Raw genomic sequence first — 12000 nt, 5'->3', positions numbered from 1 at the left:
CACACACACACACATTCCAGTCATGGACAAAACTACGGGCCGTTTAAGAACGTACCATCCAACCCATACTTGGGGTATGTGTAAAAAAAACTCGACATAACCCACATCATTATTTTCCACCACAAATGGTTATACATTAATTTTCAGAATATCTCATTAGATAATTAAATGCTTTTATTTGTTCAAAGGGTCTCAGGAAACAGGATTTCTGATAATCTAGGACACCACCGAGGACCGACCCCCCCCTATCCTTTCCAGACACAGTGGTATCATCCATGCACTGCCATGTTGAATGGAAGTAGCTCGGCTCTGAGGCGGCCGGACTTCCAAGGAAAAGTTACCTGTTTTCCGTCTTCAGGAGACTGACACCGCAGTTTTCCCCAGCATTTCAGAGACAAACGGGACATAGTACTGCTTTCACCTAACCGCACGTTCATTTCGACACCGAGGATCCTGCAGAACCGCGGCGGGGGGGGGGGAAACCACGAACCCGACCCGAGTCCCGTCAGTGCGAGGAGTCCTGTCGGAAGGCCCGAATGACCGGAACAGGAGGCTTGTTTATTTATCTTTTATCTGGGGGTTTGGTCTATTGACTTCCACGTCGGATTGAAAACTTGCATTAATCACCCCATCCACCATGAGCGGACACCCGTCGCAACGGCGGCAGCCCAGCGCGGGGTCCATTCTCCTGACACCACAGGAGAACGAATGTCTCTTCAACCACCTCGGCAGGAAATGCATGGTAAGTGATCCCAAATGGACCGCACCGCACCGCCACCAATTCTGGCCCGGTAGAGGCTCCCGTCCCCGGGTCTTTATGCACCACATCGCCGCCTGCTCCGGCCCAGTCCTGGGTGCTCCAGTCCAGTAGAGTCTCCAGTCCCCTGGTGCTCCGGCCCAGTAGAGGCTCCTGTCCCCCTGTTGTCCGGCCCAGTAGAGTGGGGCTCCCCAGTCCCCAGGTGCGGTAGTCGCCGTACGTGAGGTGAAGCTTTGATTCGTCCTGGGGTGTATTTTTGAGGTATATGAAGTCTGATCATTTAATAGCACTGGGTCAGGGTTACTCAGGAAGAGCGAGAAACTGGGTTCGAATCCCGGCTCGGACATTGACTATGTGTGGCGGCAAGGAATGCATGGGACATGTTTGTATGTCTGGGAAGCTGGACATACCTGAAACAAGTCAGGAATTCCCTGTTCTGGGCTCTCACCAATCTGATGGTTTTGACACTTGAGATTTAGGATTAAAGACCTAAACCCCATAAACAATGTAGCTTTATTTTTGCATGTTTGCATGTTGAAAACAACATAGGACCAACCATTGGCGGATTGTGTGTACATGCAGAATGTCTTGTGTTTTGGACATTCCATGTCAACTAGGAATCCCGGAACTCCACCAGGACCAGCTTCTCTGTCACGATTGAACACCATGCCTTGGATAATATAGCTGACACTCTGTAAGGTGTTTAGAATTGCTTGTTGAGGTTTTATTTTGTGCATAACGACATGCCTCTTGGGGGAATCGTTCTAACTAGTCGTCTGTAAACGCTGCAGTTGCAAAACAGCTTTTGCTGATGCATACCATGCTGATCAATCAAACTATTACTATCCCTACAGACATGAAGACTTCAATTCATAATGTTGTCATTATGACTGGCATTAGCCAATGAGTTTAATGATTCTAGGGCTAATTTTGTGCCTTTTTTATGGACTGGACAATGAAGAGAGACCGGAATCCTGGTAGAAGTGGAGGCTGTAGCATAGGTCCACAGGTGGGAATCAAACCTGTGTTGCTGCATGGCGCTATGGCTACGTGTTAAGCGCACCTAGCTAGTTGAGCTATCAAGCTGCCAAGGTTTATGTTTTCTCTTGGTTTCATGTTTGCATTTGATTCCAAAGTTAGCCGTGTGTCGCAATTCATACAAATACTCTAACGTGGAGCAGCCATCTTTATTAAAAAGATGGCTTGCCATCTTTATTAAAAAGATGCATCAGTCCTCTTGCTCGCTGCCCCTCTTCCCCCTCCAGCTTCTGAAGGTGGGCTATAGTACATTGGGTAGTGTCTAGTACGGTAGTCTCCTTGTTCGATTAGTTCCTCCGTGTTCGCAGTGTAAAGTGGAGGAATCCCTCAGCAAGACGTCTAACTGTATTCTGTACATGCTTTGGATAAACGTTTCTATAGTATACTAGTAAACACTTTATCAAGTTCTGTTATGCTGCTGACAAAATCAATCTCAACATTTTAATGGTAATGGCCGACAGTGTGGAGTGCTTCTGTTTTGGTTGGGAATAAATCGGTCACAAATTCTATAAATGGTATCACGTTCGGTATGAGCGCGATACACATATCACTTGTTACGAGGTACCGGGAGGGTGATGACTCATTTGTTTCTACCTGCGTTCATACAATGATGCACAGTGCAAGGCTTTCCCTTTTACTGCTTCAGGTCCCACTTCCTCTTAGTCATCATGATGGTGGACTCTGAAAAGCAGATATGCATCAAGGATGTGCGATAGCCCCTTCCTCATGGACCACATCGGCCTCACTTTTTTCAATCACATGAAGTCATGGAGGGAAATGCAAAGTCCATAATCTTTGACTTTCTATAATCTTTCTCCTGCTTCGTGGGTGAATAAAACCCAGCCACTGTGGTGTGTCCTAGCAGCTGACTGGCGAGAGGTTTAGTAAGGAAAAACGTGGTGTGCTGTACTGACATTTCCGTTGACATGGAGGCTGAAGTTAAATAGATGCCATTTTGTGAATGCTTTTCTCGGATTTGTCCTGCAATGCCGTGAGTGTGTGCGTTCTTGGCATGGGTGGCCAAAGTAGGAATCAAACCCCTTACCCTGTTACTTCCATGTGCTAGTTTAGCAGGATGGGATCAAGAAGAAAAAGAAGCAGACAACACAGTCAAATGAATCAAGTGTCTTGACTTAATCATAACGTCTGGGGTTGTGCTGCAGCATGTAATGAATACATGACTTAACCTAATTGTTTAACGTCAATGTAAGCGTCTTAACTAGCTATGCTGCAAGGCCATTGCATAGACTTCCACTGTGGCCCCAAAGGCAGGAAGGTGTGTCTGTGTTACACTTCCTGGTGACGTTATCACTCAGGTACTCGGCTGACAAGTCGTACACCATGTGACCCAGGCCGGCTATAGCCAGAAAAATTCCTGACAATCCTTGACTTGACTGTGTAACTGCACGCATGAATGCATGTGTGTGTTTGTGTGCATGTGTGTGAGAGTTAGGAGACGGGACCATTTGTGAGAGTCAACGGTGTACATTTGCAGGATGCACTTCACCAACTGTGTTTGGTTGGTGCTGCGTATTTACTTTAGAAGGGTTATTATTGCAATACAGTTGATGATAGGCCTGTTTTATCACCAGGCACCTTATTAAAGGCAAGGCAAGGCCAGGCAATGCAACTTTATTTATGTAGCACTTTTCATACACAAGGCAGACTCAAAGTGCTTCACATATAAACATTGTCATACAATAAAATAAAATAATAGAAAAGTAAAAGAAAACGTATGCAAAGAAATGAGTAAAATAGAAAGTGCAATGTATTTATTGTATTTTAAACAAAGAACAAGACCTAAACTAGAACCTTCCAATGCGTTCGCTCTACCCTAGTACTACTCTAGTTTATCCAAAGAGACTTACAATAAATACATTTGTCAGAAGAAAGAGAAACAATATATCGCTGTCGGTACGGTGAAGATATTCATAGAAACAAGTGCTAAGCATTTTCAATTGCCAGGTTAACCCATTCCCTGCATACAACAGGATAGCTTTGATAAGATGCCCACAATGCTAGGTACTATCTTCTACTATGTGGTCTGGCACTAGTCTGGTGTGCGACCCCGCTTCACGCTGAAGCTCTGCCCTGAATGTAAAGCGCTTTCAGATCCACCAAAAGTGGATGCGAAAGCCTTTGAGTTCCTCCAGTCGGCACTTACTTGTGGTACTATAGATTTCACCTTTTAAAGCCTTATTCAAATAAAACACGTGTTTGCACCATTGAACCGGGAATGTAAATGGGATAAAAAAAAAACGTCAACTAATGTCAAAAGGGGTGGTGTCACACCCCTTTTGAAATGTCACCACAATAGATTTTATTTTCTTATTTATATTTGAGCTGGCACCGATGCAACCTAGGAAAACGTTCCCTTGTCCTTCATGTGGATGCACTGTAATATTTTCCTAGCTTTACCTTAAGGGCTCCTGCTTACCTAAAGATACCCATAGGGTTTTGTGAGTTGTTGTCTGTCTTTGTTGTTGTCACAGGATCGATGCCCGTCTATTGCCCACAGGGCAGCCTGCTAATGATCGTGTTGATAGTCAATTCTGCTGGTGATTATAGCCTAGCGTGGCATCCCCACAGCGGACACCTGCTTGGACGCCAAGTCAGGCTGCTTTGAATTACATTGTCGTTGCAATACACCATTTTTCTCTCTCGACAAAAATCTGATGTCTAAACCTTGAGTATTTTAATAGTTGATTTTCAAAGTATTCATTTTCCTCAACACATAAATGCAGCTTTTGGACTTTAGGAATCAGACCAGTCATGATTGGGTATAAAAATCAACACATCAGATAAATGTTAAATACTCATGACATGGGCATAGGCGTGCCCTCTAACCTAGAGTAGAAGTCTAGGTTCTGTAGCTAATGGATTCAACTTCACAGAGACATTGGGGTTTTGTTTTTATGTGATTTTGTAGCCAAAAGGGAGCAGGCGATGGAGGGATTCTCATTGCTATTCCTTGTGCTGTTTTTGCCATCAGCAAACGCTCACTGACTGGGCACAATTTGGAAGCGTGTGTGTGTGTGTGTGTGTGTGTGTGTGTGTGTGTGTGTGTGTGTGTGTGTGTGTGTGTGTGTGTGTGTGTGTGTGTGTGTGTGTGTGTGTGTGTGTGTGTGTGTCTACTGCCTGATCAGCAGTCCCCTCATACAGGAAGTTCCCTGGCCGAACTCCTTGGGTGAATTCTGCTGGAGTGGTGGAACATGACTCTTCTTTTCACCTTCCAGATACCCTTTTTTCTTTTTCTTGCTTGCCCGGCTGTTGTTCTTTTCTCCCATTTCTACTGTGGCCTACAATTTAGCCGTTTAGCAGCTGCTTTTTTTCCAAAGTGACTTTCAGGAACATTTAGATTTAGAAGCCATTAGGGAGCAGGTTAGTAGAGGCATCAAGCGTTAAACATTTGGGATCAAGGTTGATGCGTTACCCATTAACACTATCCTGCCCCTCATTATTCTCCCAAGTTCGGCCCTTAAATATAACCAGCCTGATTCGTCAAAGATGTAATCCCCCCATGGAGCTGTGGGAGGGGAACAGATTGCTTCTGTTGTTGAGGATCTTGCCAAGTCACTGACGTAATCACTCCTGAGCTTTTTTCTATCCTTCTCTTGCCTTTTTTTTCTCTCCTCACCTTCTGTTTACAGTACATAATGCTCATATACTCATGCTCAAGGTTGCCTTTTTGGCAAATATAAAGGGGAAACCAGGAGTCGTTTATTTTGGGCGGAACACACTGTGGAGTTGGTTAGTTTAATAATTGAACAGGCAACGTTGTCTGCGAGGGGTATTGTCTTTGTCGAGCTGGACTGGGTATTAAGAGGTTTTGGGATGTACATTTTCTGGGGGGGGAAAAACAAGTGGGTTATTGTATGAGGGATCAGCGATGTCCACGGACAGGGATTAAGGTGTATGGACAGAGATTCATCAAGAGGGAGTGGTCGTAACGAGGCCCGGATCGCTAGGACTAGTCGGGTCGGGGCCGGCGCGCCGCGTGTCGGGCTTTGATGACCTCATAAGCAGGCGCTCTTCACCCCGCGGCCTTTGGTCCTGTCGGGAGCAATCAGAGCTCGGAGTGTAGATGGGGCGGCCCCAGGCAGCAGAAACAGGGAGCCGTCTCTTAAAGGGGAAACGCACAGCTCTTAAGAGCCGCATCATCATCGCAAGAAATGTAGCCGGGCCGACTTGAATGGTTATGGGGCAACATGAATCTGCTCAAGTCTCACCATTTTGTGATTCATACAGTGTCTACCAAATTGGCTAAGGATTTTTTTTTGTCTATATTCTAAAACTTTATTTAATGTCATTTAGATTACAAATCTTGGTGTCATTCTATTAGACTTGACATATTCCAGGCCTTTTCTTTTCATAGCTACTTAGGCCTAAAAAAAAATTTTGTTTGGTTCCGACCGACCCTGTCAATTTATGTGCGACCCAAATTATTTTATGAGTTTTATAAAAAAAAATAAAAAAAAATTATGTAATTACGTTTTGGTACAGCACCTCTATAATTACGTTTTGGTACAGCACCGCTTCATTCTGTACAAGGATGAGCGAATTTTCTCGTTTTTAAATGAAAACAACCTACCTATCATTCGCTGCCGCTGGAAAAAATAAAATAAAAAAATAAAATAAATTCCCTACCTACCCATGACCTCAACTGACAACCAACAGGAACCAAATTTTTTTTTTTTTAGGCCTTATAAACATAGACTGGCCCTCCAGTCTATGTTGTTAGCCACAGAAGTGTCCCCTAGAGAATCCCAGCATGATGTCCTAAAAGCATCTGGCCAATCAAAAGAGCAAACCCCCTTGGGGTACGGATGCGGGCCGAATACTTCCCAGTCTCTGCAGCCTTGTGACTAGTAGTGTTGTGCGCTCACTCTGCCTTTCATCTGGGGTTAACGAGTTACTAATTGAGAGGTAAAAGGCGTTGGAAGCAAGACTCTCAGTATGATGGTCTTATAAACCAGCGCGACTCAGATCTTTTGGCCTCTCATCACTGTACTTTTGCCTGTGAACCGTGTTGGACCGTATCAAAGAGGAGGTTGTAAGAAGGTTCCCTGCCATCAATGATAATAATAATACATTTAATTTAGAGGCTCCTTTCAAGGCACCCATTCTCCAGAAAGTCATTCGAGATGCAAGTGAAAGATGGTTGAGCATTCATAGCTAGTTTACGGTGATTTAAATGACCTTTTCTAAACATTTTGAAATGTTCCTAGGAATTATTTAGCATGTTTAGTTGTGTTCCTCTTTGAGACTGTATTTCAGAGATCGTGATTGAAACCGTAGCAATATCTAAAAATCGAAATACTTTGTATTGCACTTGTAAAACGGAGTGTGCTTCACAGAACGATGATTCACTCATCCGTGAGGGGGGAGAAAGCGACGCCCAAACTGCTCCCACTACTCATCAGCATACACTGCAGCACTAGTAGATTCCAAAGACATTCTTCACACATCATAGCTGTTTGGCTAACCTAGCTCCTCTCCACCTCCCATAAGGTGTGGTGCCTTGAGGTTTCATGGAGAACGCTGAGTCATCGGTTAATGCTAGGAAAATTATTTTCAGTTGACGGTTGACTGGTTAAGAGTAGGGTGATGAAAGGCATGAAAGTGTCTGTCATAGGGATGCTGATTTTTGAGATGCTCACATCAAGAGCAGCAAAATTGGCTTCACACATGATGTGGTGTCCTTACAAGCGCTATATAAATTTCATTTATTATTATTATTACAATGTGGAATGCACTGATATATTGGCGCACTAGTGTTATTGTACAATAGAGGTATGCTAAAAATGTGTGTTATTGTACTCCATAGGCCAGTCGGGAAGGGCAAATTTGTTTTACATTTTTTTCTTTGCTCGGGACATTACTCTAGGCAAGTATATCATGCATTCATACTGAGTTTATTCGACTTTTCCATTCATTGGTCACCATAATCAAATGACTTAATATTAATAATTACTTCTGCTTTCTCCAACTTATATTTTGGTTGAGTGAAGCATTCATGCTCCAAACTGATATATTGCAGAAAGGCTCTAGTCATGCCAACGAACACAAATGTAATGAATGGTGCAGTCTACAGGCTACACCCCCGAAGAGATGATGTCATTGTCATGACATTCCTGGCCTTCCTTCCTCCCGTCAGTCAACTAAGTGACTGTCGGAGCAGGACTCAATGGTGTCCCACTCATCCGCTTGGTAGGCCCATAGATTACGTGAGGGGTTTGCTAAAAGTGTGACTCAAAGGGAGAGAGTCAACAAAGTGGGGGTCGATCCATTTAGATGTGGATATTTTTAAAGCTATAGGGTTGTTCTACTAAGCTGAGATGTGCCATCTAAATGTCAATGCTATTGAACCACAAATAGCCCAGGCAAAAAGTCCAACTCATCTTCTATGTTTTTTTATTTCTTGACTATTTCCCCCAGTGACATAGTAGACCCCATCGCACCAGTTCCCCTTCCAGTTAGACCCTGTGGGAGCCAAATACGTTAGTTTCCTGTACTCCATTTGTTATACTCTTGTTGCTCACTGTGCTCTCACTTTACATGGTGGGCTTGTTCACCGAGGCTACTACTCTCTGTTGACCGCACTCGCGCACGGCAATTTAAGATTCGGGTCACTGGTACCAGTTTGTATCTTTATGTGTTTATGAAGTGAAATAATAATTGATCATGGAATTGGAATGCATTCTAAGAAGTGGATCTGGAATATTTTAACTATGCGCGTCATAGTGTCTTCTCCCTTTTTTATTTCCTTGTGACTAATTTGGACGGCCTTGCCTCTACCACATTTTTCAGCTTTTTGGTGGTGTGAACTCTTTACATTTAGACATTAAGGACGGACAGGTCTCATTTTCTTCACCATCAGCCACCGTTTTGCAATGTCATAGGGGGTGATGTTTCTCTCACTTCAGCACACTCGGGCAATCACCACTCTGAACACCTCTGAATGCAGGCGACCTCATTGACGATTATATTCAGGTCCGTGCCAGGACTGAAGCTTCATTCTTGGCATGTGCGACCATAGTAACATGGCATGTGTGGATTTTGTCAGCTGATAGCGCATTGACTGAACGCTGTCCCTGAGAAGGAGTACCACTTCTGCATTGGACACGGCTGCAGACAAAAGGGTTGTAACTGATGTACCGACGTACAGGCTGGTGCACAGACCTCTTGCTCTCCTCGCTTGTTAGTATCCCTGAAATGACATGTTGCCTCATCAATGATTCACAACCGCCTGTGGCCAGAGACAGATGGACTGGGGGTGGGCGAGGTCGACCATTATCTGGAGCAACGGGAATCCTGTGCGTTTCTACAACTCGTGGTCTAGACACGATGAGTCAATGTGTTCTGTAAAGTAGTATTAATTATACCTTGATTAGTAGGGCAGGAGATTGGAGTGGCTACCTGGCATGATGCCGAACCCGAACGTGCTCCTTAAATGACCCGTATCTGAGTCCACTGTATGCGGCTCTCAGGGAAGCATCGGCTGAATCACTGAAGGGTAACGGGGTGTCTTGGTGCTGGCACAAGAGGCAAGAAGTCGGCGAGGGCGGCTTGCATATGATAAATGGACTGTATTTATATCACGCTTTCCTAACCAGTGACCACTCAAAGCGCTTTTACAACATTGGCTAACATTCAACCATTCATTGCACACACGCGTTCACACACCGACTGCGGTGTCCATCATGCAAGGCGACAGGCCGCTCGTCGAGAGCATTCACGGTGAGGCGTCTTGCTCAGGGACACCTCGACACTCACTCGACACTAGGAGGAGCCCGGAATCAAACTAGCAACCTTCCGGTTACCAGCCAACCAGCTCTCCCTTCTGAGCCACATGCCGCCAGATTAAACGATCACGATTGGTTCAATGTCCCGGGCTTGCCTTTCATTGATCTCAACAGTCGGTCAGAGTTATTTTTCACCAGCTGACTGACTGTGGTCACTTGCTCAAGCAGGTATTTTCTCAGACATGTGACTCACCTGTGCTGTGATGAGGACGGAACACCCTTTGTACTTTAAACAAGTGCCTCATCAGGTTCAGCTGCAGTTGTCAACACATTTGTTCTAGTTTTAACGTGCATTTGGCGGCACCCATGAATATTTCGTAACCGCAAATATTTGTTTCATTGAAATGTAATTGTGTTGTCAACTCCACCGTGTCTAAAACAGCTAGCCGTTGTATGTGGCTCAAACAAAGCTACCAATGGTGTTTGCATATTGGAAGCACAACCAGTGTTTCCTACAGCCAGGTTGTTATTATTATGCCTCACAAGAACGCATCCACATTGGCTGCATGTTTGATTGCTAATGCGACCCATTGCAACCCCAACCACTGCTAAATGCTATGGTAACAACTTTAAGACCATTGGTTTATTTATATCCTATGAAGTATATTAGAGAATAAATCCAAAAATATCAAGTACAATTTTTTCAGATACTCATGTTTACTAGGGGTGGGAATTTCCTGGCACCTCACGATTCGATTCCGATTATGAGGTCCACGATTCTATTCTAAAACAATTATCGATGCAACAAATTTTTTTATGTACATTTCCATGCGTGATTTTCAAAAAAATATGCATACCTCTGAGTTTGCTACTCAGGGTTTGCTAATCACTTCCTACTTTTGTGATGATCACTAAAGACATCAACAGATGAATTAACTTATCTAATATTTTATTAGAGAAAAAGCTTAGTCACAAATATGACTTTCTATGAACAATGCAATAATCAATGCAGCTTTCATTACAACACAATACGGAAGTATGTAAAAAAAAATAGGTTTCAGTTTTCTTTTCTTTCTAATCTTTCTTTTCTATGTCATTAAAGAAAAAGCTGCTCTTGAATTAGGAGTTCTTGTGTCTGGCTGTGAGTTTGAGGGGATGCTATGTGTAAACTGAATCGCAATCGTGTCAAGACAAATCAGATTGGCCAATATACACTGAAGATAAATTAAATAATTAAAAAAATATCCCTCTGACGAACAGAATGTTGTAGCAGGCGAACGAATAAAAAAATAAAAGATAAAAACTTCAGATTATTAAGAGACGGAATCGTTCTAGAGAGAATCGCGATGCATCGAAAAATTTAATATTTTTCCCACCCCTAATGTTTACTGTCCTTAAGTGGCCATTGCATAATGTAATAAAGGCGCTTAGTCATGAATGAGCAGGTGTGATTTGGGGCTTCTTGCCCAAGGACGCCTCCAGGTGCGAGTGCAGACGTTGGGTTCAAATCCAGGCCGGGAGTCCATCGTCACTAACCAGCGGTGTACCAGCCTGCTCTTTCATTGATGGTACTGTAGACGTTGACCTTTGAACCTCCATGTGTTTAATGTTTCTCCAGGCGCTGGCCTCTGCGGTGGTCCAGGTCTACACCGCGGAACGGGGCTCCAGCTGGACCAAGAGGAGTTGTGGGGTGGCCTGTCTGGTGAAGGACAACCCCATGAGGTCCTACTTCATCAGGGTCTTTGACCTCAAGGTGGGTCCTTCTCCCGGTGAACCTCCAGGTGGCTGAGACCACCGTCACCTTCAGCGGTTTGGGACGAACCGAATGTTTATGACTATTGGTGGATGCTTTAAAGGTCCCATGACATGCCACCAGGTGTGAGTGTGATTAGCCTTACAAGCCGTTTTGAAAATCGGCCCCTTATGACATCACAAGTGGTCGTGTCCACCTAGATGTGTGCCGGATAGATCAGTCTACCAGCCTACCCAGTGGACTGTAGTAAACGTTGCTATTCTATCCGTCACACATCTAGGTGGACAAATGGGATCTTTGTCACGAAACCATGACAACAACCGTTTATCAAAATCATTTCAGTATGGAACGTGGATGCAAAACATTCCGAAAACGATAGTATGGACGGAGATCGTTTTCATTGCGAATGTGCGTTTTTATATTTACTCGGGTTAGTGTGGACAGAGCCTAAAGATTCTAGAGCATCGCACCCTTGAATCTTGTAGTGTGGCCAGTCTTCTGACGAGACAAGGCCCGATTTCCTGGCTCTGTGATCGCATAGTGTGACATGTTAAATCGTGGAGGAATATCTGAGAATCTTGTAGTCTGAACCAGCCATAAGACAGTGGTTCTCTAACTTTTTCTACTAGTGTACGTCTAAGAAGTATTCTTCCTGAAACTGACATTTTGGTGTTTCTGGATGCACTTTCTTTTTCACGGATTCTCCT

The 12000-nt window shown here is 44.1% G+C and overlaps 1 protein-coding gene across 2 annotated transcripts in view; it reads left to right on the top strand.

The window, feature by feature from the left end:
* The first annotated feature begins 259 nt into the window (after window positions 1–259).
* Window positions 260–12000, top strand: part of LOC132447311 (actin nucleation-promoting factor WASL-like) — a 29885-nt gene continuing 18144 nt past the window's right edge. The window contains exons 1-2 of one of the 2 annotated variants that reach the window (XM_060037916.1): window positions 260–742; window positions 11159–11293. In XM_060037916.1, the coding sequence (XP_059893899.1) occupies window positions 638–742; window positions 11159–11293 (240 nt within the window). In that variant the 5' untranslated portion in view covers window positions 260–637. The remainder of the gene's footprint in view (window positions 743–11158; window positions 11294–12000) is intronic. The other variant, XM_060037915.1, reaches the window with a different exon arrangement.

The sequence above is a fragment of the Gadus macrocephalus genome, chromosome 19 (genome assembly GCF_031168955.1).
Source record: "Gadus macrocephalus chromosome 19, ASM3116895v1".
Classification (NCBI taxonomy): domain Eukaryota; kingdom Metazoa; phylum Chordata; class Actinopteri; order Gadiformes; family Gadidae; genus Gadus; species Gadus macrocephalus.
The sequence above is the reverse complement of the archived record's forward strand: the minus strand, read 5'-3'. Positions and strand labels throughout refer to the sequence as shown.